General features: G+C 44.4%; 1 protein-coding gene across 6 annotated transcripts in view; it reads left to right on the top strand.

The window, feature by feature from the left end:
• SPAG17 (sperm associated antigen 17) overlaps nucleotides 1–27,180 on the top strand; it is a 211,004-nt gene that overhangs the window by 178,823 nt on the left and 5,001 nt on the right. For 5 of the 6 annotated variants that reach the window (XM_053288500.1, XM_053288499.1, XM_053288498.1 and 2 more), the window contains exons 40-47: nucleotides 7,926–7,979; nucleotides 9,226–9,328; nucleotides 11,930–12,050; nucleotides 16,400–16,504; nucleotides 20,471–20,616; nucleotides 22,408–22,577; nucleotides 24,868–24,928; nucleotides 25,692–25,836. In XM_053288500.1, the coding sequence (XP_053144475.1) occupies nucleotides 7,926–7,979; nucleotides 9,226–9,328; nucleotides 11,930–12,050; nucleotides 16,400–16,504; nucleotides 20,471–20,616; nucleotides 22,408–22,577; nucleotides 24,868–24,928; nucleotides 25,692–25,836 (905 nt within the window). The remainder of the gene's footprint in view (nucleotides 1–7,925; nucleotides 7,980–9,225; nucleotides 9,329–11,929; nucleotides 12,051–16,399; nucleotides 16,505–20,470; nucleotides 20,617–22,407; nucleotides 22,578–24,867; nucleotides 24,929–25,691; nucleotides 25,837–27,180) is intronic. The other variant, XM_053288497.1, reaches the window with a different exon arrangement.

Below are 27,180 nucleotides of genomic sequence, written 5' to 3'. Positions count from 1 at the left end.
CTTCTTGAGCTACTACTACTACTACTACTACTACTACTACTACTACAGATATTTATATATCGTGCTTCAATCAAAGTTCGCAAAGCAGTTTACATAGAAAAAATAAATAATACATAAATAAGGTGGCTCCCTGTCCCCAAAGGGCTCACAATCTAAACAGAAACATAAGGTTGACAGCAGCAACAGCCACTGGAGGGATGCTGTGCTGGGGTTGGAGAGGGCCAGTTGCTCTCCCCCTGCTAAATAAAGATAATACCACTTTTAAAAGATGCCTCTTTGCTCAGTTAGCAGGGGTAATGACCTTTGCTTTAGCAGAGAGAAATGGTTGGACCAAACAATCTCAGGCCTACAAGCTACACTCACAATAATATGCTCCTTGATAGAATCAAGTCTGCTGACTGCTGCCCCACCACACCTCCCTAAAGAAATGGACCTGGAGGATAATTCTAGAGACCCCTAGCTAAAGGGGATATTACTTATTCTCCACAAGAGGAGGCAGTTGGACCTTCCCTTTCAGTTTTGAATCTACTTAACGACTTCTGTGCTTCCTCAGAGAGGAGTTGGATAAACACATGCCTGGACCTTCTAATTATAATGATTGGAAGAACCTAAATTGGTTCTGCCAAGTACCAACACATTTCAAAAAGAAACCAAAGCAATACGATCCATGAGAAGAGCTTCTTCCGGGTCTATGGAGGGCAGGATGCCATCGTGCCTTAAGGAGGCGGTGGTAAGACCTCTATTAAAAAAGCCCTCCCTTGATCCCTCCAACCTGGACAATTATAGACCTGTGTCTAACCTTCCCTTCTTGGGCAAGGTGATGGAGTGTGTGGTGGCGTCCCAGCTGCAGAGGGTCTTGGATGATACGGATTATCTGGACCCTTTTCAATCTGGCTTCCGCCCCGGGTATGGGACTGAGACTGCCTTGGTCGCTCTAGTGGATGACCTACGCCGGGAACTAGACAGGGGAAGTGCGTCCCTGTTGGTTCTGCTGGACCTCTCGGCGGCGTTCGATACCATCAACCATGGCATCCTTCTGGACTGCCTCTTGAGTATGGGAATTGGAGGTACTGTGTTGGAGTGGCTCCGTTCCTTTCTTGCGGGGAAGGTCCAGAGGGTGGTGCTGGGGGACTACTGCTCAGCCCCGTGGCCATTGGCCTGTGGGGTCCCGCAGGGATCGGTCTTGTCCCCCATGCTGTTTAACATCTACATGAAGCCGCTGGGAGAGGTCATCCGGGGATTTGGACTGAGTTGTCAGCAATATGCGGATGACACTCAGCTCTATCTCTCCTTGTCATCTGATCCTAGGGAGGCGGTGGATGTCCTGAATCGGGGGCTGGAGGCCGTGATGGGTTGGATGTGGGCTAACAAACTGAAATTGAATCCGGATAAGACGGAGGTACTGTTGGTCAGTAGGAGAGCCAATCGGGATGAGGAGATTTTACCGGTTCTGGATGGGGTTGCACTCCCCTTGAAGGAGCAAGTACGCAGCTTGGGGGTACTACTGGACCCGGCTCTGCTTTTGGAGGCTCTGCTTTTGGAGCTCTACTGAGCGAGATCTGGGGAGATGATGGAACAGCTGTCTCCTCAGAGATACAGGAGAAAACTAGTTGTGGTAGCATATGGGTCTGCCACACAGTTCAAAAGATGCAGGGCATGAGGTAAACTTCTATTTTTATTTGCTATGCAAACCATTATGATAATGTTTTGTTGGAAAATGGTATATAAATATTTGTAATAAAAGTAAAGCAAAGGAATGGTGGGTGAGAGAGGGGAGTCGTTTTCACCTCAAACTTCCTCCCCCAGCTGTTTCTTTTTCAGCGGTCTCTGGGCCCAGCTGGGAAGAACATTCCTAGGAGGAATGGAAGAATGTTCCAGGGGCAAAACCAGCAGGGAGAGGAAAGACTCAAAACCCTCTCCTACACATTGCTCCACTGCTGCTTTACACCCCTCACGACTCTACACCTGCTTTACAACTGTGAAGAGCAATCCACAATCTAAGGCACAGATTGTTCTGCCATAGTCTCTAATTAACCCCCTTAACCATAAGGGCTAGTAGCTTGAATGTCTTGTGAATATCTGGAATTCGTGCAAAGGTTGGAGGAGATTACCAGACACACACACAAAATGCCACACTGGTATAGTGTAGTGTATACACTGGTAACTTCTATAGCTTATTAGGAAAAAGAGAGCAGGAAACCTGGCTCCTCCTATCAGACAGTTTGCCTCATTCCCTCAGTCTTCCGTCAACCACCCCAGCTACTGCACCTCCAGCTGTCTTCTCTGGCTTTGCCTTCTGTTGCTATACAGGATTGGTAGTGTTATTATTAGAAAATATTCTTTTCCCACCTTTTTATTTTGTGGTATTTCTTTTGTTCTATCCTCTTGTTCGCTTCTTTCTGTCTCCTTTTGAGTTTTGCTTTTAATCATGGACACACATACTCCAGTGTGGTCTTTTGGGCCTTTTATGGCCACATAAATAGTCTTTAAAAGGTGCCCCAAATGTTCCTCCAAGCTTCCTTCCTCGGATGGCCACTCTCTGTGCCTAATCTGTTTGGGGGAGGCACACCGCACGGATCTCTATCCAGTTTGCCGAGGCTTCACAAAGCAGGCCCGTTGTAATTGGGCCGCCCACCTTCAGGCTTTCCTTTGGGAAAGAGCTCTGCTGACGAGCTCTTCCATTGCAGGGTCTGCAGGTCTCTCGTTTCCTGCTCCGCACTCTCACCCCTGTACGGGAGGACCGCCGATGGACCACAACATGCAGGCTGATCCCGACTTGCCACCTGGCCAACCAGCACTGAATGCGCCATCTGCTGCTGCTGCCCCACCAGCTCCTGCGTTACTGGGACCGTTGGTTCTGATGTTGCCTCGCCCTGAGCCTTCAGTCCCAGCTGCACCTCTCCTCCTGCCTCCACCACCAGCCTTCTGATCCCTGGCTCGAGCACTGTGCCGTCTGCTTTGACTGCAGAGAAGGATCTCATGAGACCCAAGAAGCGGGTAGAGTCAAAATTAGAGTCAAGATGGCTAGGAAGGCTGCTAAGGTCCTCATGGCTAATGCGGCCCTGCTTTGCAGTTCAGTACCAACAGGATCTGCATCTTTGGTACCGAAGAAGACAAAGAAAGAAAGAAGGCAAAGACACTGCTGCCTTCAGCGCCACCTGTGGAGCAACCGCAGAGCAAGAGGAAGAAAAATCTAACACTTAACGCCTGTGCCTTTGGTGCCAGCTCCGCCTGTTCCACTTGAACCCGAACAGCCAGACCTTGAATCTGTGCTATCTAGGGCTGATCCTCTCAATGACAATTCCAGCATGAAAAGCAGGAGCCCAAGTGTCTCCTCTAAAAGGAATAGGTGCAAGAGGCGTAGAAGCCGTTCACAGGACAGGTCCTATTCACCGGAAGGCAACATGATGCCAAGAGCCATAGGTAATCATCCTCCCGAGATTATTCATCTCAATGAGGAGATGACCCAGATTTCTACTACGATAGTCTGTTTGATCGCCATTGGGTTCCCAGTGGACACTACATGGCTTGCCACAATTACTGTGCACCAGACCATCGTTTTTCTTCCTTTTATTCTTGCCCTTACTATATCTATATGGATAGGGCTTGTTGTGGCAATCACTATTGCCATGGGAAGTGTTGTGGATCTAATAGAGTGTGCCACTGATCAAGTGGAGAGGAGAGCTGGTCTTGTGGTAGCAAGCATGACTTGTCCCCATAGCTAAGCAGGGTCTGCCCTGGTTGCATATGAAAGGGAGACTGGAAGTGTGAGAACTGCAAGATATTCCCCTTAAGGGATGAAGCCACTCTGGGAAGAGCATGTTGGAAGTTAAGGACTTTGCACTGTCTCTTTTCTCGGTGACATAGGAGGACAGATTAGTGAATCAGAGGGCTAGAGGGTCAAGACATTGGTCCTCCCTTCTCTACTGCTCTGACACTATCCCTTTGGAATGTAGATTGCTAATCTCAGGGACACTTCCTCTCTCTTCTCTCCCTGTTCCTTCTACCTTGCAACATGCAAGCAAGCTCCTCTCCCTGCACCATGTGTGCAGAGAAGATGCAGAATCCATCTGCATCCAGCTAGATAGATGGATTAGAGATCATAACTCCTCACTTTCCTATCTAGAATGGAGTTCTCTAATAAATGCCTTATATATTGATTTGAAACTAAGTTACTTTACTCTCAGCATACACGCATGCCTAACTAAATCGGCTGTGTTGTGCCTCTGTGCACTCTGCTATAATTGAAAAAGGGTTTCTCTACCAGAGAGAATTCTCAGCAGAGCAGAAGGTTTCAAGTTCCCTCCATGGTTTCTCCAAGATAGGGCTGAGAGAGATTCCTGCCTGCAACCTTGGAGAAGCCACTGCCAGTCTGTGAAGACAATACTGAGCTAGATAGACCAATGGTCTGACTCAGTATATGGCAGTTTCCTATGTTCCTAAGATCTAGATCGGCTTCAGGCTCCCCGGTAAGGCCAGGATTCCACTTGAGATCCCCCTGTATACTGCCAGCTCCAGTGCCGGTGTCTCCTCAACCTGCACCACCTCAGCATCCTGTTGTGCCAGCCCCTGAACAGCCTGGACAACCTCTGCCTTCCTGTTCTCTGCCACAAAATCCAGTTCCAGAGGACCCGGGTCAGTCTTCAAATACCAGTTCAGGTTCATCGGACTCAGAGGAGTCAAAGGATGGAGTACCCAAACCTGTACTTAACCCTAACCCCTGATAACTGGGCAAAGAGTCACCTTTTTAACATGGTCATTATCTTTATTGAGCAGGGGGAGAGTAATTGGCCCTATCCACCTCCAGCACAGTACCTCCAGTGACTGTTGCTGGTGTCTATTTTGTGTTTTTGTTTTTAGAATGTGTGCCCTTTGGGGACAGGGAGCCATCTTATTTATTATTTATTTCTGTAAACTACTTTGGAAACTTTTATTGAAAAGCAGTATATAAATATTTGTTGTTGTACTTGAAGAAGGTGCACAGGAATTAGAGAATACCTCCTCATCAGAGGACTCTAAGCACTATGCTGAGCAATTGATCTTTATGGCTACATCTTTGAGCTTGGAAGTTCATGAGCAAACCACCCAACCGGAGAACCCTATTTTTCAGCTCATTCAAACGGAGTCCCATCTTCTAGTGGCCCTTCCACTTATACCTACACTGGTTCAGGTGGTCAAGGTGTCTTGGGAAAAGCCTTCCTCTGTCCCTGCAACTTCCAAGAAGTTGGAGAACATGTATAGGATGCAGCCGAAGGACATGGGTTTTCTGATTAAACACCCAATACCGAATTAAACACCCAATACTCTACAGTAGTTGTAGAGTCGGCCCAGTCGCGTAGCAGAAATCGCATGCTTCATGCTCCTGTGGAGCATGAAGTTGGACTCATGGCAAGAAGTTGGACTCATTGGGGAAGAAAGTATACTTCTGGTGTGTGTGGCTAACCACCAGGCCTGTTGGGCACGGTACCAACACTTTATCTTGGAGAAGTTGGCCCCTTTCCCCCAACAGCTCCAGCAGGACCAGAGAGATGCTTCACTCATCTTCCTAAAGGAAGGCCTTCGAGTGGCAAAACAGTAACTCTATTCCTCTAGATATTGCGCTGACTGTGGATCACGTTCTATGGCGTCTGCAGTTTTGCTAAGGATCATGTGTGATGCGCAGAGACCACAAAGAAAGGCAGGTTTCTCACTTGTAACTGTAGTTCTTTGAGTGGTCTTCTGTGCATTCACACAACCTACCCTTCCTCCCTGCTGCAACATGATTTTATGTTATTTTTATCTAGGTTTAGATCTGTGGTGGTCACCCAGATTGAGGGAATGAGGTAAACTGTCTGATAGAGGGAGCCGGGTTTCCCACTCTTTTTTCCTAATAAGATAAAGCTATAGAAGTTTCCAGAAGGCGGCTCTGCATAGGCGCAAATCCTATGTGTGATGCACAGAACACTTGAAGAACTACAGTTACAGGTGAGAAACTTGCTTTTATTAGGTAAAACATTTGAGAAGCTTAGGTTAAGATTAAAAGTGCCATTAAAGTTTTTTTTTTTAAGTGTTTATATAGCTGCCCTATATAGCTGCCCTATATAGTGTTTATATAGCTGCCCTATAACAGTAGTTCCTGGGGGGCTCACAGAGCAAAGAATAAAATCCAAGATGCAATGAAAAACACAGTTGAAACAAATGTGATTAAAACCACATGAAAACCGGGGACATAGCTACTATTTTTTTTTCAAATTCAATTTTTATTAATTTTAACAACCGTAATATTATCATTCATTACAAATACACACAAAAAGGTGGACTTCCCGCTCATATTTCTTCGTGAATCATCAACTATAAAATTTACCCTTGCTATAATAATAATTCAAAATGTAAATTCAAACCCTTACAAACATAATTAATCTAACCAACCTGCGATTTTTACTAAATTTCAAACCCTGCTGTCAAGTCCATAGTAGGAAAATAATTCTTTAGATACAACAAAAATGGTTTCCAATCTTCTTTAAAACATTCCAAGTTTTGATCTCTTAATAGTGCTGTAAGTTTTGCCATCTCCGCATATTCCAAAATTTTTGTCAGCCAGTCTTCTTTTGAAGGCAGTTTACTGGTCTTCCATTTCTGTGCATATATAATTCTAGCCGCCGTAGAGGCATACATAAAAAATGTTAAATTAGTTGTAGAGATTGCACCTTGTGTTACTCCCAACAGGAAGGATTCTGGCTTCTTAGGAAATGTAATTTTAAATATTTTCTTTAATTCATTATATATCATATCCCAATAGGCTTTAGCCTTCCCACAGGTCCACCGCATATGAAAGAATGTGCCTTCAAAATGTCCACACTTCCAGCATTTGTTTGAAACATTTTTATACATTAATGCCAATTTTTTTGGTGTCAGATACCATCTATACATCATTTTATAATAGTTTTCTTTTATAGCATAACATGCAGTAAATTTTAAATCATTTTTCCATAACTTTTCCCAGGCTGCCATTTCTATATTACGCCCCACATCTTGAGCCCACTTTATCATAGTTGTTTTAACCACTTCCTCCCTTGTCTCCTCCAAAAGCAACAGTTTATACATATTAGAAACTAATTTTTCATCATTTTGACATAATTCCTTCTCAAAATTTGAAGTCTGGTCCTCAAATCAGACTTTAAGGTCTTTCTTATACATCTCATTTAACTGATGATACTGAAACCAATCTCTAACCAAATCTTGTATTTCAGTTAAACTTTTTAACTTACAATCCTTTTCCTGAAAATGTAACAAATCCTTATAGGTACCCCAACACATTTGCATATTTACTTCTTTACGTGATAAGGCTTCAATCGGAGATACCCATAACGGAGTTTTAGGTTCAAACCAATTTTTGTATTTTAACCACACCCTCATTAAACTCTTTCTCACATAGTGGTTCAAAAAGTCTTTATGTATTTTACTTTTTTCATACCACAAATACGCATGCCATCCAAACCTTCTGTCAAATCCTTCCAAACGGGGACGTAGCTACTATTGAACAAGGGGCAAACTAATTTCGCTGAGCCCCTGAAGGAGTCACTGGTTGGGAGACAACTTGCTCGTTGTTCTCCCCTTGTGCCTCTATGAAGAGGAAGATGGAGTGGGGACAGAGGCTCATCTTCCTTTTGTTTTTGTCCCAGAGCCTACTCCAACTTCACTCCACCCTGATTAAAACAAAACAAAACTGCCGTTAAAAAATATACAGATAAAAACAAAAGACAAACAATTTAAAAAGAGGGTATTTGGCCAGTGAGTGTTAGAGATGTTATATACGCTAACTACCATTTGTAGACCTCACCAGACATGATAATATTGTTTAAAATATATTCCATGAATTGTGCTGCAACCTCTTAATGCTTTCTAAGTTATAACCTTTTATGACTTTTCTCATTTCCCTCATGCAGCCAGAAAGGAGAAGCAAAGGTGTCTCTCTGGCAGATCAAGTTAGAGCAGACCAGGTAACCGTGCCATTAGTTTAGTGTATAATTCAGAAGCTACTGCCTGAAAGCTCTGGATAAAGCAGGCTCTTAGTTGTACTGTGTTCATAGAATCTTTCCTAAATGCTAAGGCAGTAGTCACTTTAATACTGTTGGGAAAGCATATACTTTGTCTGTTCTTGCTGTACCGCTAGTTCAGATGCAGTACTGGTGGCACAATCCTGTCCCCATGTAAGGAAGTAGCGATACAATGCTGTGCCACCTTTAAAAAATGGGGAGGAGGTAGGTTCCAGCCCTGGAGAAGGGAGATAGCACAACCCTCAAAAAGGAAAAGAAATAAACGAAGGAAGAGTTCCACAAAACGGTAGCTCAAAGGGATGGATGGCCTTCATGGTGTTTAAAGCTAGGCATGGGACCTTCCCTAAGCTGAATGCCTTTCTGCCTACAAGACCCTCAGGAATTCACCAGCTAGCTTTCCTTTACCTTTAAGGGTTTTCTTGGAATTTCAGTTGATTTTTGACTGATTTTTTTTCTTTCTTTCTTGTATATAGTGGTGTGCCATGATGCAGGAAGTTGTCATAACTAAAACTGGAATTCTGCACAAGTGAAAACAGTAGCTGCTGTTCACGTTTCAGGTCATGACAAGGCTGATCATGTCTTGATTCAGAGAAAAGCACATGGTGGTCAATTTGTGTTGTCTAGGGTTATTTTAAAGGCATGAGAGTCTTTAAAATACTGGGAAAATATTAGTGTGTGTGTGGGGGGAAATATCCAGGAATAGCCTTGGTCAGACCTGGGAACCCTACTGTTAGCTTTCCTTCTGTCCTTCCAAAGAGCAGCTTTAAACTTGCTTCTAGTGTCTCAGCAGCAACTCCCAATGCGAAACAGAGAAACTGGTATTCAGAATAAGGCAGCAAGACATTGTGTACACATAAGCTCATGCTCACATATAAATGATCTCACTGGATTGGATCTCAAGCATATAGTATTGCCATTATGTTCCATTCCCTTTTCTCTTTATATCATTTTGGTAAGGTTGAGATTCTGTCATTGTCTTTTAATAATGAAAACATCCACAGGAACAATTAGCAAGAGGAACAACTGTTGGCCAAGTGGTCTGATTTCTGTCTTTTTTTAAAAGAAAAAAGAAAAAAATTCCAGATCTGACTCTATTTAACAATTCCTGGATACATTATTGGAAAGCAACATTAAGTTATTGGAACATTATGGATGTTCTTTTCCTTCCATTAAAAAAATATATATTTAGGCAAGACGTTGAGGATGGAAAGAAGTGTCTTTTGAAAGTGAGGAACAAAGTCATCCCTCCCTATTTCAAATCGGAATTTGGCATGGAATTTTTGCTAAAGGAGGTAAGGGGAGTTGTGGGAGTTGTGTAAAGTTAGGCCACATGTAACATGCCAGTATGGCTTGGCCCTTCTCATTCCTTGGGGGAAATCATTGAGAGTAAGCGGCGGGTGTGGGTGGTGTGCTTGGGCTGGAACTAGAGCTATTGGACATTGGCATGCAAGGATGTGCGTATACTAAAGGCAGGAGCATAGAATAAACAGCCCCCTGCCAACCCCACTGGACTAACCTAGGAGCCAGGAAGCTATGTAAATATACTCAGAAATGTAAGCTTGTCACTTCCTAAGGCCTATATATAGGCATCCTACCACTAAGATTCAGTAGCATAGCTGCAGGATTGCAACCCTAACAATCGCCACAAAATACCCGGTTTGTGGTTGCTGCCATGAAGTGCACCTTACCTCCTGAGATTGTTATACTACATCTTTGATTTATGCTTGGAAGCAAAGAAAGTGTCTTCTTTCTTTCCACACGTACACAATTGCTGACAAGGATGAGTTATTTCTGGTCGCTTGGACTTCAGGTTGTTGAGAGGGATCTTTTATTCTTTACTGCTTTCAGTTTTAGATTGAGTTGGATCATTTTCAGAGAATTTAGCTTTTTTCAGTGTGGTCATTTTGGTGGGTTCTTGTACCTTCTGATACCACAGAGCCTCCATACTCATCTGACATTTTATGTATTTGTTACACAATTATTAAAATATAAACAAAAGCCAAGCAATGGAAACCATTAAAATAACAGTAGAACAGAGCAACAAAATAAAACAAACCAGCAGCAGTACAGTAGCAAGTGGAAAACCAGATTCTAGTCATATAAAAAGCTTTCCAAAAGAGGAAGGTCTTAGCCACCTGCTTAAAGACAGTGGCCAACATCCAGACTAATGCTTCAGTTGCTCAAGGATGTTGCATTATTGCAAGGTTATTATACTAGTTAATTGTGCTAAATCTGGAGCTTGTGTTTCAGACTGGTATTCTTCTAGTGCAAACATCTTTGCAATTGTTCAACAAGATGCATAACCTGTAGCATGCCTTTTATGCTTTGGAGGGAACACTTGCTCAACAGCACAGTAGCACAATTCCGTGCACTGGAGCACGATTGCTGCAGTTACATGATCTTCGTGCACAAGTATAACTCTGCACATTTTGCAAGTGCAGCATTAGTCAGAAATTTGGCCAGTAAGTGAGGGAAGGGAATTTCGTAGTTGTAGTGTTACCACTGAAAAGGCTCTGCTCTGTGGCCCGCTGTTAAGAGAAATTTGATTGGCAGGTAATAATTTGGAGGCTTGGGCAGGTTCATATCCATGCTTGACTTTCCAATGGAACCTTTATACAGCTTTCTCCAAAGGGGTCCAAATGAAGATGTAATCAACGTAAAGGTAAAGTGTGCCATCGAGTCAGTGTCAACTGCTGGAGACCACAGAGCACTGTGGTTGTCTTTGGTAGAATACAGGAGGGATTTACCATTGCCATCTCCCGTGCAGAATGAGATGATGCCTTTCAGCACCTTCCTATGTCGCTGCTGCCCGATATCGGTGCTTCCCATAGTAAGGGAAACATACTTGAGGGTTTTTTTAATGGTTTTGACAGATAATTATAATGGAAATAGGAGGACTTGGTCATATGAGTATGTCACTGAAGTATTTGAAGTAAGGATACATTTTATTTGATTGATCATTAGGGCTGCAGTCCTGCAGCCATATGCAAGTAGCAAGAAAATAGTTAGGCCATTTTCTCACATTCTCTCTTTTGCTCTACATATATAGAGAACTAGTAGGTGAGACCTGTCATTATTAGGCAAAGTTATTTTGCACTTCCAGGAAAGTTCAAGAAATAATTTTTAGTAATATGCTCAAAAAAGGGAAATAAAAGGGAAGCTAGAAATTGGTAGGATTTCAACTTTAAACATGATTGATTATTGAACAATAATGTGGTAAGCTTGAATCACAGTAAATTTGAATCTGAGAAAGATTGTGCTTCTCTTGGGCATATCATTTTGAAATTATTGATCTGATTGAGTGTTAAAAATCTGCTGAACAATAATAGTTACAATATAATTGTATTCAGAATTTCTTCTAAAAATAATTATTTTAAAAAAATTAAAACCTTTTCCCCAACATGTTCTCGTGTAAAAAGCTGTGCATTCAGCTAAGTTAAGTTGCATTGTGTATGCAAAATTTGGTATTTGTAGTTCATACAAATTCTTCAAAATATGTATTGAATGAATCTGTTGTAAACATTAGATTGCCTGTAGTGGCAAACCAATGTTGACCTGTTCTAAAAATGCCAATATACTGTGCAATGTCCCGCAGGCTTTTTCTGCAACACCTCTGCTGCTGGAAGCATTTAAAACATTAAGTTGCCAAGAGTACATTCTGACAAATGCCTAAAATCGCATTCATGCAGTTGTGCGACACTACAACCATTATTTCCAGTGGCAGTAGTGTCATGCAGAATTCCACAATTTTAGGCATTTGCAGAACTGTGCTATTGCACAATTTCCTTTTTTCAATCAATTTAGAAACAGCCAGCAGGACACTGTGTAATATATTATCAGCTTGTCTGTTCTTTTTACTCTAAACTGCATTTTCATTTGTTTTGTCCTTAAAGCTTCCTGATATTGAATATCTCTCAAAAACACTCCCCCCATTTCCAAAGAAAGATAGGAGGGAATCATTGCTGGACACAATTACAGAATCCTCTGAGAGCAAAACTACTGAAAGCAGTTCAGGTAACATGCAATATGGAATAAACCTCTAATCAATGTGTTGGGTGATGTCCCTAAATGTTCTTATCCTGTGTGGACACAGTGACAATGGCTCCTATGCCAAAGCATCATTCCTGATTAGCTGACACTGCCCCACAAAAGGAAACCAGCCCCAGTGGTGTTGTGCAAGAGCACAGTTGCCCAACTCTTGTCCTGTTCCCACAAGATCAGGCAACAAACAGCAGAGTGATTCACCAGGAGGTCTCCCTCTGGGGTGAGGTTCTGAAGGCAGGCAAAGTCAGGTCTGCAGGTGGTCACAAGGCAGTGAGCAGCAGGAAACTGGACTGCCAGGAACAAGCACGATTGTAAAGGACAAGGTCTGCAAATCAGTTGCACAAGCTGGAAGGGACAGCTTGGAGAGCTGTTGAGCCAGCAACTGGTCTGTGCAGAGGCTGAGCTTAAATGGCAACCAGCAGGTCTCCACCTTTCCTCTGACCTCCCGAGACTCTCTGTTTGTACCACTTGGCTCTAGTTCTGTTTCTTCCTCATGAGGAGACCCTCCCAAGCGGAGCCCCCCAAGCTGCTAGGCATGTGCTCTTGAGACACTGTGTAGCTCAACCTGGACCCAGTGCTGGCATTTCTCCCTGGGTTCTGGTGGAGATGGTGGTATATCTGGAAAGTGGTTCCAACATCCATAAGTAGTGGGTTCTGCACATGCGCAGATCAGCTTTGGGCAGAATTCATTAGCTCCTTGCGACGCCAGCAACCGCCGCCTGCACATGACTGCAGTACCCTATAGCGGCAGTTGGGCGTCTTTTCTCTCAGTTTCTTTCTGACTGCCATAGCAATCAGTCCTCGGATTAGTTGGCTCCTCGGATAAAGTTTATTTATTTAGTTAATCAACCCTCTGAAACTTGGAATGGATTTTGACAATTCTTAGTGTGGAATTAAACTTAAACTTTTGGATTTGGTATGTTTCTGACTCTCCGATAGTGACGCTTGGAACGGATTTAGATGACTCTCTCTCTATTCCTTTGGCTTGGCACTATCTCTCTCCCCTTAAGACCTTGGAACGTACGACCATTCTCACTTCTTTGCTGAAACATGTCTGGAAAGGCAAAATCAATTAAGGAAAAGACTACCTTTAAGTGGTGTGGAAATTGCCGCTGATGGCCACACTCTCTGTTTGTTTTGTTTGTGAGAAGCACACGATACCAAACAATGTTCCATCTGTGTGACTTTTAACAAACAGGCATTGAAAAATTGCGAGGCGCGCCTTAAAGTATACTTGTTGGAAGAGATTTTGTTACCTAAGAAGGCCCCCATGCTTCCGGCAGGGAAAGAGAGTTTATCAGCGTCTAAGACTTTGACGTCTAAGACCTCGGCATCGATGGTTAAATCCTCGGCTTCAGCCGCCTTGACATCGGTTGTCACGGCATTAAGAGACAAGGATCTCTTTAAAAAGCCAGAGGGCCCACGAGCCAGCCCTAAAAGGAAGGACGGAACTTCAGCATCGGAGCCTCCAGGGAAAAAGCTTAAGCATAAGCACAAGGAGCCCCATGCCCAGGTTGAGGTCCACACACCCTCATCAATGGGCCTTCAGGCCCTGCAAAAGCCATGACATCGAGCGGCTTCTTTGTCCCCGGCACCCACACCAAGACAATCACCATCAACGCCATGCACCTCCCACAGCACAGTGCGTAGAGGATGCTCGGCATCGGGGAAAACACATTCAAACCCATCAGAGCGGCTGTCGGTTTTGACCTCGACATTGAGGGACTCGCGAACGAAGCCCACGGATCTACTGTTGGCGCCCAGAGCAACATCGACATCGGGCAGTCTTGTGACGGCACCAACATCTAAGACCTTAGCAGCCTCGACTTCGAGCTTAGCCTCGAACCCAAAGACTACCTCGGCGTCGAGAGCAGCGCTGGTGGAGGAGACAGTGGCAGTGATTGTAGACACGCTACTCGACACCGATGTCGAGTTCGAGGAGGACCAAGAAGATTTTATTGAAGAAGTCATTCCGCTGCAGGAACACACTGCAGGTTGCCCGCAGTCACCCATGCGTGGGGGCATACACGACCAGAGTACCACCCAGCTAGCTCACTTGCTACACTCGGAGAAAAGGACGCCTTCTACGGGGACCTTTACAGGATTTCAGGACACTGATATTCTGGGAGTACCTAGGACCCCATCTCTCTCGCTGAAGGGCACTCCAGTAATTGGACTCTTGCCCCATGGTGGTTGGGGGGGGACTCCTATTTAGTGACCGGGAAGGAGTACTCTCTCTTCTCTCAGTGGCTGAGGGAGAGGGATTGAGAGCCTCCATTGCGACAACAAATGAAGGAGACTGCAGTGCAAACGTCAGTTCCGCAAGTGCTACAGGCGGAGTCAGCTGTTCAGGCCTGCCTACCATTGGCGTCTCAACACACTGTGTCATTCCAGACTAGCGCTCCATTGCAACAACGAAGTGTGTCGCTCCAGACCAACTTTACACCTCAGCTAGTTCGTCCTCCAGGACCAGTGCTCCGCCAGACAGCTACACAGATGAGGCAGCCTGCCCCTCTACCACAACCGATTACAGATGCCTCCATGGTGACAGGAACCTCACCTGTTTCCTCGGATGTGGATGATGACGATGTTGATGATGACTGTACTTCGCGACGGGCTATGCTCTGGAGTTCAAAGAATACCTGCCATTTCTCGGGATAAGGTACACTCCCGAGACGCCAGTGCTGCGGGAGGAGGTGCAGAAGTTCTTGTTGAAGGGAGCAATATCACCAGTGCAGTGGGCTCTGGGCCAGACGAGATCTTATTCCCAGTATTTTCAGATCCCCAAATGCGATGGGGGGGATAAGACCGATAATGGATCTCCGTGGGTTGAACCAATACATAGAAGTACAGAAGTTCAGGATCACAATGCTGCAAGCCATCCTTCCGCTCCTCCACAAGGAGCAATGGATTGCATCGCTCGATCTAAAGGATGCGTACTTCCATATCGGAATTCAGGAGACCCATCGCAAGTATTTCCGCTTCACAATGGGCACGGAGATCTTTCAGTACAATGTGTTGCCCTTTGGGCTTGTCACCGCCCGAAGGGTATTTACAAAGTGCATGGCGGTGATAATAGTTTACCTCAGGATGCAGGGGCTGTCAGTGTGTCCTTATTTGGACGACTGGCTTCTGGCAGTCGAGTCACAAGAGCAATTGATACAGGACATAAATGTAGTGACGACCTTGTTGGAGAGTTTAGGTATCCAGATCAATTGGGAGAAGTCGTTCCTGGAACCGGCAAGGCGTCTGCAATATATCAGCGTGCAGTTGGATATGGAGGAACAGAAAGCTTTTCTACCTGTGGAGTGCATCCAACGCATGCGGCAGATCATCCGAGAATTTCAGAAGACACCTGCGCAAACCGCACAAAGAGTGCAGGTGCTGCTAGGACTCATGGCGTCTTGCACCGCAGTGGTCCACTATGCAAAACTCAGGATGTGCAAATTGCAAATGTGGTTTCTCAAAGCATACCACCCAAGGCGCGAACCCCAGTCCAAGTGGGTTACGCTTCCAGGGCACGTCTTGTCCTCCCTAGACTGGTGGACAAAAGAAGGGAACATGCTGGGGGGCGTACCTTTCCTACCCCCACAACCCCCACTACTTATGAATGTATGGAACCACTTCCAGATCATCTGTTACAGGTAAGTAACCTGTTTTTCTTCCCCACGGGGTGGCTCAGTGGTCTGCAACCCCTCAGTACTTCTTGAGGGACAGCTGAGAGTGGAATCCAACTCCAGGGACTCCATTGGCTTGAGATCAATAGCAGAGTCAGCAGGGGGTTCGTCTGCAGGGGTCTTGTCGGGGTCCATAGCAGGGGATCCCTGGCTGGTGAAATCCTCAGGCTCCCCATTGGGGGTGGGGGGTGGGTTTCCCCACCAGGTCTGACCAGGATGTCCTTATGCTCTGTGTTGAGGGCATCAGTGACAGTTTATGTATCTGGGATGATGATGATGATGTCCTTAGGCTCACTGTCTGGTGGTTCATCCTCAGAGGTGGCCTTGGTACTCTCAGGGGAAACCTGACACCTTCTTAAAACAGCATGCCTGCACTTGAGTAGCAGAACTTACATGTGCTCTGCCACTGAGCTGTTACCTCTCCATACCCTGAATGATCATCTCAGTATTCAGGAAAACACCCTTTATACCTGAATAGAAGACATTAGAGCCTACAGTTAGGATGCCTGTTAGCCATGGACAAAATCCTCCAAGAAATCCTGTGCAAGTCCTTTCGAAATGATTGAAAGCTGCACAAGACCCCCATGCTTGTAGAATTGTGTGCTATTGCTAACTCTTTCAATAACTGTTACCTTTCTCTAGAATCTCAAGAATACTATGTAAGAAACAAGCCTTCTGGAGATCTCTTTCCTGATTCTTTGTGGTGTTCAGTTCATGGTGAAATTAGTCTAGATGCCTCTACAACAGGTAAAGCATTCCAGCAGGTTATTTTGAAAAGGCAGGTATTCAATGAAAATAACATTTTAAAAATTGTGCCAGCAGGAAAGAATCTACTAATGTACATGCTGACACAATACTAGGCTAGCAGGATTTAGATGATGCATAGCAACCCATTGGATGTTGCCAGAGGTGGTCTTATGTAGAAGATCATAATCAAATATTCTTCTACATACTAGAGAATATTGTTGTGTTCCCCCACCCACTACTCCAAGCAGTGAGAAGATTACTCAGTGGACCAACCACAGCCGTTAAAAGGACATAAACATTCTTTTTTAAATCTCAGGCTCTAATCAACACCTTTGGACAAAAACCGAGACAGGCCCAGTCACAGTAATCAAGAAAATGCAAATTCATAACACTATACAAATAATTCCAGAGGAGATGGAATGGAGTAGGGAGCAGCCATAACATTTGTACCACGGCCATTATCTTACCAATCTACAGTGCTTACATCCAGTCATTCTGTACTCTGCACTTGCTGGCTTGGCAGTTCTTAGGACTGAGCCATCTATGCATTCATAACTGTCCGTCTAATTTCAGCAACATGCAAGGGACCTGTATAGTGGTTCAGTGGGCATGTCCTCTGTGGAATGGTGTGTGAGCACTGCTACTGTTGCTGGTGCTCTTGTTGCAAGCCTCATGTTTGGTCTGCAGGGTATTTGGGTATGGAAGCCCTCCTTGCCTCAATGCCTGCTCTATAGCTGTCCATGGAAAGTTGCATAGTTTGATGCTGCTGCTCTTGGTGGTCCACTTTCCCAGATGCTCAATGGGTATGAGTGATTTTCAATGAGGACATGGTGCCGCCTGGGTGTTCTTCAGGGACCCTTGCCTTTCTCCATCGGTAGTGGGCTCCTTGCTGTGCACTTTAAGGGACAGTAGCAACTGGAAACCCCATTGGGATTGCAGTAAAACTCACTCTGTAGTGCCTGCGTGTTGTGGTCATGAAAACCAAAAGGAAGCATGAGGGTTTGGTCAGCAGTAGCAATGGTCGGAGTGGAGTGTGTGTTCTTGGCGCAGGGAGGTGTCTGTGCCCCCGCTCCCATTTCCTTCAGCAGTGCATGGTAAATGCTTACCTGCCTGTGGAGATCTGTGGTCAAGCCCTCTCCCCCCCGCCCACACACACATCTTCTGCACAGCACATATCTACCCTCTGTCTCCTGTGTGCGAGGCGATACTACTGCTTCTTGAGGGAGAAAGGATTGTAGCCCATGCAGCTTATCCGGTGTTCGCATACTGCAAGATATTGCACAGGTTTATTGCTTTAGAATGAATGCCTTTAGAATGAACTTTAGAATGGATGCCTTCTACTAGTACTGGTGCTACAACTACTACAGCATTTTGCAAGGGGTGGGAAACATGTAGTAGACAAGTGCAGCAGTAATATTTGGAGGCAAGGCCTTCCCCCTCATGCTTTCCTCTATGGGGCATTTTGTTCTTGCATCCTCAGATGCGGAAGTGAAGTTAGGTTTCCTGTAGGATGTTTAGAGGGCTGGGGCAAGGTACCTGTAGAGATTCTGAGCAAAGAAGGACCTGGATGGCTTACAAGATGACGAGACTGCACACAACAGATGTGAAGGCCTGTATAGTCAGCAAATCCAGTTTTTCATTCAGGTGTTAAATAATAGAGAAAGGAAAAAACAATGTACTGAAGAGGTTCAGGGGCTTGGTTAAATGGCAGGACTTCTATCCCCTTTTGAACCACAAACCAGATTCCCTTTCTCTCTTCCTTGGAGCCACCAAAACTCAAGCCCAGAATAAAATGACCTTGTTTTCCCCGCTACCGTTGGTGGTTAACTGAGGAGCATTGAAGATTTTATGGCAGGTTTTCAAGTGCTGAAGACTAACTGCTTAAGCCAGGGCCAGATTCCAATCAGTGTCAGACTCTGCTTTCTGAAGGCATCTTGAATGCACAACCTGCTCCCCATCAGCTTTTCCCAGGAATCAGCTCTAGTCTGTCCCTGCACCCTCCTCCTTGAGCCACCTGTCTTTCCTCAGCTCTTCCCAGTTTCACCTCCCAGCCTACTCAGGCTCACCTTGAGGAACTTTTCAGAACCAACTCACACTCCATGGAATCTTCAGCCAGAGCTAGCCAATCATAGTCCAGTTATATCTTTTTAAACTGGTTGGCCAATATCTTCTCCTGTGTAACTCTTCCAATTGGTTTGTTCAAGATGTCACTCAAACCCTTAAATTTTAACATGTATTTAGACAGAACTAGAGCCTTAAGTGGCACAGCAGGAAAATATTTGACTAACAAGCAGAAGGTTGTCAGTTCGAATCCCAACTGGTATGTTTCCCAAACAATGGGAAACACCTATATCGGGCAGCAGCGATATAGGAAGATGCTGAAAGGCATCAACTCAGACTGTGCAGGAGGAGGCAATGGTAACGCCACCCCCCCCCCCCCCGGTATTCTGCCCAAAGAAAACCGCAGGGCTCTGTGGGCACCAGGAGTCGAAATTGACTTGATGGCTCACTTTACCTTTAGAACCAGCCAAGTAAATAATTCCTTTGCTAAATACAATGGCACAGCACCCTGCCAGTCCAAGTGCAATTGTTCCATGCCTTTCCAAACCACGTCCATGCTGTGAATGAACTGCCATCACTACTAACAATTGTGTCAATTGCTGAACTGATTAGCTTCCTATTATTCCCAACTGGAGGCTCATCACTGCAGCAATGGTGCAGTTGTTAGTAGCAGCAGAGCTTCTGTGAGCTCAACAGCAGCGTAGATGCAGTTTGGAGAGACACTGAACAAGCATGTGTGCCCTGTCCTGGGATTAGCATGGTGCTATGCTGTATGTAAGCCAATGTATATGCTGCTCTAGTGCACCCAGAGGTCAGAGAAGCATCCACCAACACTTTCAGACAATCACAGGAGAACTTGCCACAGGGGTGATAAACCATTTCCTCGCCCATCTCCCCATAGTCTTAAAGTGATAGCAGAGTTGATTCTGAAGAATCCGAACCAAGTCATAAATCATAACTGCAACTAAAACCTTACTTTAAACTTACATAAAATAAGGAACACTTAGTTTTTTAAAAGGACTAATGAGAAGGCTGGATGAGAAAGTCGGGTCACATGTGCTTGGGATGAAGAGAAGGAAGTCATTGTAGGTTCCTGTTGGAATGCAGGAATCAGTTAACACATAAATCCCTGCCCCCGCTCACTTCAGGAGTTAATTACATGCAAAGGTAAAGTTAACCTTTTGCTTTCTGAGTGGAAAGAAACTTGACTCCTCTGAGCTCTGATATTCAAAGCGTCCTTGGTGGGGTAGATAGTCTAGAGCAGTGATTCTCAAACTTGGGTCCTCAGGTGTTATTGGACTTCAACTCCCATAATCCCCAACCAAAGGCCACTGAGGCTGGGGATTATGGGAGCTGAAGTCCAATAACACCTGAGGACCCAAGTTTGAGAATCCCTGGTCTAGAGGAAGGCAAATTCCTGACATGAGGAGGGTTCAGCTTTCCTCACCATATTTTTGCTCTGAAAATTGGACCCCCATCTAGTCATAGACCTGCCTTTGTTTGTGATTGGGACATCCCCAAGGTAAAACACCCAACTAGAAGTGATGGCAACAGGTCTATTGCCTGTTGCCATCACTTCTAGTTTGGTCCTTGAATGAACCATTTAGGATATTTTAGGCCCTCCTGAAGGCAAACCCTTCCAGAAAGGATCAAAAGGCAAGCAAAATTTGGGAACTGAGCAGGTGCACATTTTTTGTATGAAAGGTTTTACTCAGTAATGGGGGGGGACCCCAAAGGCCTATTTTTTCACTGGCTCCTCCTGATTGCCTGCACAAGAATGGTAGAACTGGACTCAAGCATAACCACCAGCATTTCATTTCTTGGCCACCCCTTAACAAATTGTTCTCTAAGCGGCAGCAATCCAAAGCTGCAGCCAACTTTAGAACACTTTTTGCTCTTCAACAGAAGCAAATGAAAATGTATCGGAGCTCCCTTTCCATCCAAAACTCCAGTCCCTTCTGGTGGATGCTACAGGATCCCCAAGGAAAACCAAAGTGAAATTGCCCGCCTCCATACAAAGGGACCTGCCAGAATCTGAACCCAGGCGAAAGGTAATTCCCCCATTGCTTCTGTCCCAAGTTATGAAGTCAAACTGAAGGACCGTAGTTTGTTCATCACATTTCTAGTAACTGTATTTTCCGAACACTACCATTTCTTCCCCCGGTTAAAACTGGTTGTAGTTGAAACTGGTATGAAAGAATCATTGTCCATGGTATGCATGCTTAGCTGCTATTGAAGGTTTTGCAGGCTCATAGTGCCTCTAAAACCTTGCAAATCCATTTTGCAAGAGATAGTAGTGGGACAAAACTAACAGTAGCAAACAGACAGGGCAAGGATGCACTGATGCAGCGAGAGAGAACAGAACTTCCAAACTTACTGTGCTGGTGCAGTAAGGAAGGGGGCAATTTTTGTCACCCGCCATTTTCCCAGGAAGCCCTGTGTCCCACCCAAAAATATGTCCCAGATGATTCAGTTTCAGGGGAGGACTTAAAAAAATACTACCTCCCTGCTGCACCCATGCAATTAGTTTGAAAGTTCTGTTAGGCTACTCTCGCTGCACCGGTGCCTCCTTGCCCTGTATGTCAGCCATTGGCTCAACTTCAACATTCTTAAAAATGATTGCCTCTCATTCCCTGTCTAGAAATAACTTCTTCTTCATGTCAACTAAAGCATCTACAAATATGGATGCCTAGAAACAGTCTCCTGAATCAGGAAAAAATATAGGGAGGGACCACAACTAGGGATGTACACAAACCAAGTTTCGTGCACTGGTTCAGTGCCGAGGGTACTGGGGAGTGGGATATTTTTTAAAAACAGGAGAACTGTTCCTTAACCTTACCGCCATCGCTGCATGCAGCTTCCTGCTACAGCAACACTCTTCCCAAGAACCCACGTATGGCACCAGGACACACATGGCACCCACGCATGCACAGATGCCATGTGCATCCTGGCACCATGTTTGGGTTCTTGGGGAGAGTGCAGAAGCAGCATGAAGCTGCATGCAGCAGCAGAGAGCAGAGAAGGACATGCTCTCCTGTTTTTTAAAGATCCCACTCCCCTCCCTACGGTGCCAAATCAATTCAGACATCATCTGAAGCAGTTTGGCGCTGAACTAATGCACAAGTCTCTGTTCGTGCACATCCGTAATCACAACTTAGTGGTGGATATAAGCTTCCAGGTTCAATCCCTGGTACCTCCTGTTCGAAAATCTCCGATAATAGAGTTGGAAAGCTACTGCCAGATTAGACATTATTGGGCTAGGCCTACTCTGTCTAAAGCAGCTTCATATGTTCATATATATGTTCATCTCCATAAGCAACTGATATTCAGTTGTCCCAACTGACCTCATTGGCTCACGGTTGATTCTGTGTGACCTTTCCTCATTTTGAAGTCAACCTGAGTTCATTTTTGTTCTGAAGTATGTGTTAATCGGCCTCATGAATGGTTCCGTTCCATGCATATCCAAATCACAAGCCAACATGTTTGGATTTCACCTTATGTTGTAGAAAATGTTCAAGATGATTTGTTTCAATATGCATATGATGAACCATTCACAAGAACAATTTAGCACATGCAAATCCTCTAAAAAAATTCAACTTGTGTTCACTTCTATCCTGCAAAAGGAATTCTATTCCTTGGGAATGCAGGGCACTGGTATTAAATGCTGAGATTTTCAGTTTTGTGTTGTGCTTTTTAACATGTGAGCCCCTGTCCTTTAATAGTGCAGAAAAGTGGGGCAGCTCTTAGAAACCATACATGCATTTTATTCTTGCCAATTTGCCTTCAGATTAGGAGTACACCACAAGTTCAGCCTTTCTAATCTATCTCACCTGTTTGTGAAGGATGAAGATCCAGTTTCTGGAAAAGTCAATACATGCTCTGTTGCAGCAGCATCACAGCAACTGGCAGGTTTCCGTCTCATCCCACCGAAGGTGTCATTTGGGGTTCTCAAGGAGGGCTGTACTTATGCAACAACAGTGGCCTTGAAGAACATTGGAATGGATTTCTGCAGGTTGGACTGATTTTCAATAAGCATATATCAATCAATATCTTTATTACAGTACTTGACCAGATTTCAGCATTATATAGATGCAGTTGGTACAGTCTGTCAGATATCACAGTTGCATTTAGGTAGAGAGAGTTTACCCATCAGGGACATCCTTACTTAACTGATTGGGGGGCGGGGCTTCACCATTGCTTGACAGATCTTGCATGCAATGGCACAAAATCTCGTGATACAAGAAGAACCAAATACAGTCTTATCTGCAAGAAGATAGGTTACATAAAAATCCATTGATCTTCCCTGAACGTTCTCTAAAAGAGGTAAAATCAATTTGCTATGTGGAGCGCTTTAACATTTACAATGAAGTAAAATATGAGCCAAATTATCAACTTCATCTGATCCACAGGAACACTTGTACAGGTGATAGGGTATCTTTCTGTATCTCCCTTCTGACTAAGCTGATGGGAAAACATTATAATGAGCTAAGGTGAAGGCTCTCCAATGGGTTGAACATGTCAGATTATAAAGATAGCTTGCTGGAGCTTGATTCAGGTTCCTGCCGATTGGCTTAAATCCCACATGATGCCAGTTTACAAATGGCCAAGTACTAGAAGACAAATCAGGAGACAAAAGCTCAGAAGGGTCATATTTAATTGTCCAGTGTGGAAGAGTGAAGATGGTGCATCATTGAAATGCAGAGGACAAGGATACCTGCAAATCAAGGGTTCTAGGATTCATCAAGCACAATAAAAATACATTTTCTTATTCTAACTCAAGTTATAAACAAACAGATGTATGTAGAACTGAATATTTTGGAACAATAATGCATCCCTGAAGGTCCAGAACCCATTTTTAATAGGCAGTGGAAGAGATGAACAGTCTTTTGGGGAGGCTGACAGAAGAATTTGGCCTTTGTTTTGGAGATGATGGGCTAGCATATTTTTATGTGACTGCAAATATTCCATGCCTTTTCTGCATGGAGTTATGGCTGCATTCATCTGTAGTTAATTTGGTTTTAATTATAAGGATTCTTTCTGGTTTTATTTGTGTCAGATTTACAGTTCTCTTTCAAGCATGACATTTGTGGCTGCATTGGCAGTGGAGCAGTTGTATGTTAGATTCAGTTTTAACTGTTAAACCAGTATGAACTGCTGTTATGAAAGGTCCACTGATAACTCCCCAAGCTACAATTATATGAAGCTATTCCCACGATCATTAAAAATCAGGCTAGGGAAGGCTAGCCCGATTTCTCCCGATCATGGGAAGCAACGGGAGCCGCGTGGCAGCAATCCCATTTATGGAGCTTGCCGCTTAACTCGTGTCTAAGGATTCGTGGGTCTGCCTCAGCAACTCATGCGTAGCCCCACCTCTGTGTCAGGAGGCTCCCCAGAAAACTACATTCTTAAAGACCAATACATAGTCAGCAAGTTTTCAGATGCAGCCACTGGCATTTGAGAAGTGACAATGATGGAACCTCTAGGACAGGCATGCCTACCAACATTCAACAATCCAAATGTGGTGGATCTTATGCTTGCCCCTGGGCCCTCCTGGCCATCACTTTTCCACTCCCCATTCTGACGGTGTCCATCCAAATGTCACTTTGAACCTTTCAATCTCTTCCTTCCTTCCACCTTCATATTGGTCACTCTGTGTTTCAGAAACTGCTTATGCTGCCAGTGTTGCTTCTGATGCTACTATAAAATTATTATTATTTTTTTTAACAAAAAGGTGGTCTTGAGTATCCTTTCCTATGCTGATGGTCATGGACATGGTTGATATTTCTTCAACAGGTTAGGTAGGGTTTTGTGAATAGATGGCAGGAGAGGGAATAGGTTGCAGCTTGAACTTGACATAATTGGACTAGAATCCACCTAGGAGTTGCAGCAGTACCACATTGCTGCTCTGGAAATCTGATAACAGGGTTAACAGATGGGTTTGTGTAGGAGTCTGCTGGCTTCCAATATATTCTGTTTGTATTTTTAAAAGAGATTCCAAAGGTATTTGAAGGCGCCACTGCTGTGTCTCATTCAAAAGAAACTAAACCCTGGACTGCTCTTGTGCTGGAGAAAGTGAGGAATATGGAACAAATCAAATATATGAACAAACTTGTTTAAGATCTGAAAGCCCGCTTATGTTTTTCTCTGCATATTTTCATTGCTCCTGCATGCTTGGTAGAACATACAGAAATTGCTAGTGTGTGATGTAGTGGTGCTGAAAAATACTGATAATCATGAGAGCAATAGATATTGTGGCTATAGCACTCAACCCCAAATGGCTAACTCCTCCTGTTCCTTGGCAGGTTTCGGGTGAAACAACCACCACCCCGCACTGGATTGCGAGTGCACTACTCACCAGGGCCTGTGAGTCATGGGGAAATAGGTTGGGCTTCTCAGTTGGTTTTCACCAGACACGTTTTCAGCACTGAACTGACTTGTGCGTTGGTGGCTAAATAGCCACATGCAAATTCCTGGGGCTCACTGAGAAAGGCATAACAAGCTACATGTTGTTCATGGAGTCAGCTATCATAATGCCATGTCCATATTATACACCTAAGATGTGTTGGGGGTCTTAATTCACGTAACTAGCTTTATCTGAGGGAGCCATCTGGTTCGGTCACAACAAATTGCCATTTTCCAACATAGCAACTGGCCTTGTGAATAGGCCAAGCGTGTTGTTCGCCAGCTCCTGGAAGAGGATGGACATGTCAGTATACTTGCAAGATTTGCATCACTTGCAGTGGTTCCATGTTAAACTGGTAGTATGAATCCAAAAGTCAGCCTTATGGCTATACTAGATGTGATGAGAGGATTTGGTACTAGCCCTACAAAAAGTAGTAAACATGGCTTCCTACTCCTCTGCAGGCACATGCTGGCCAAGTACTGCAAACTCAGTATCATTCCATACCCTTTGTCCAATACTGCCCCCACACAGAAAAGAATACACACAGGACAGGTGAAAAAGAACTTGGCTTAAATGAAATAGTACCGAACACTGGTGAAATAAGGACCCACCAACATCATTTATTCTGCCTTTAAAGAAGGGATTAAGTAGCACTGGGGAGGCGAGACAGAATGAAGAAGTGTCTGACATTGTTCACTGCAGATGATCCTCTATCTTTTCCAGGTAGCTGCTGGACTGCAAACTGAGCTTGAAATCGAAATTTATGCCATGGCGATTGGGGTGGAAGGACCGGAGGGGCTGGGTCAAGTTTTCCATCGGATTGAAATTTACACAGAAAAAGAAACTCTCTTCCTGCCTGTGGAAGCAAATATCCTTTGTTGCTTTTCTGTACAGGCAACTCATCCAAGACAAAGTGGTGACCTTACACTACTGACAACTACAAAAGGATCTTACCTCTCCCTAGTTGATCACCCACTTGTGTCCCTTAAATAGCTACCCTAGGCCCAAATGCCAAGACAATTTGCAAGAATGGCTAAAGTATGTGGAGCTTTTTACAGGCCATCCTATGGTCCCACTACCTTCAGCATAACACTAGCACTGTACAGTCAAATCCCTGTGGAATTCTAGCAGCAACTTTGAAGAACCTTGTTATCTGTTTGAATTACAAGGACTTAAAATAACATGAGCATGCACATTTCCCCGGAATCCATGGGAAGAGAGCTGGTCTTGTGGTAGCAAGCATGAATTGTCCGCTTTCTAAGCAGGGCAATTGAATGGGAGACTATATGTGAGCACTGTAAAACATTCCCCTTAGGGGGATGGGGCCTCTCTGGGAAGTGCATCTGCACAATAAAAACAAAATTAAATTGCTCACCTGAAGCATGCAGCTGGGGCAAGACCAATGACAGAATCAGTGGTGGCATTGCTACAAAATACATGAGCCAGAGTTTTCAAAAGCAGGGGGCAGCTGGACTCCCCCTACAGGAAGAAATCCTCTACACAATTATTAAGCTCCAGCTGAAATAATCAGACTTGCTTCCATGTTGCATGTGGCTGATCAGGCTGTGCAGCACACCTATTCTTTTTCAAGCAGAGCTTTCTTTGAATCTTCTGGATATGCCTTTTCATTAACAGGAGGAAGAGGTAGGGGTGTCAGTCTATCAAACCCCACTTGTACCAGCCAGATGAGATATCCTCAATTTGGATTTATAGAAAGTATACATTTTTTATACCTCACACCTGTCTCCAAGGAAAGAGGCAGTTCTTCCTAAGCACTACAAGATAGATTAGATTGACATGACTGACTAACAGGATAAGAGGATGGTGGGAGGAGGTGATCATAGGCATCTGCTGTTGTGTCAGACATTAATTCACAAACACACATCCAAAAAGGCTGTTTTCCATGTGGATTTTTAGGACTCAAAAATATAGAGCTGGTCAAATTAACTGACCAAACTTTTAAAGATCCAGCCAGTTTCCTTCACAAGTCACCCCTACACTTATGCCTTTGACAAACCCAGAGGCAAGACATGAGCTCATTATTATAAGATCCCATGATGATCATTATACCATTTTACAACAACAAAACCCTCAAAAGTCGTGTAAACAGAAAAAGCAATAATCCTCCATCATGTACTCATGATTAGGAATTTGGAAAGTTTTTTCCTTGGGGAATCTAGCATTGTGTCTCATTGAGTAACAGCAGTTTCTC

The sequence above is a fragment of the Hemicordylus capensis genome, chromosome 2 (genome assembly GCF_027244095.1).
Source record: "Hemicordylus capensis ecotype Gifberg chromosome 2, rHemCap1.1.pri, whole genome shotgun sequence".
Taxonomy (NCBI): Eukaryota; Metazoa; Chordata; class Lepidosauria; order Squamata; family Cordylidae; genus Hemicordylus; species Hemicordylus capensis.
This window is presented reverse-complemented; position numbering and strand designations above follow the sequence as displayed.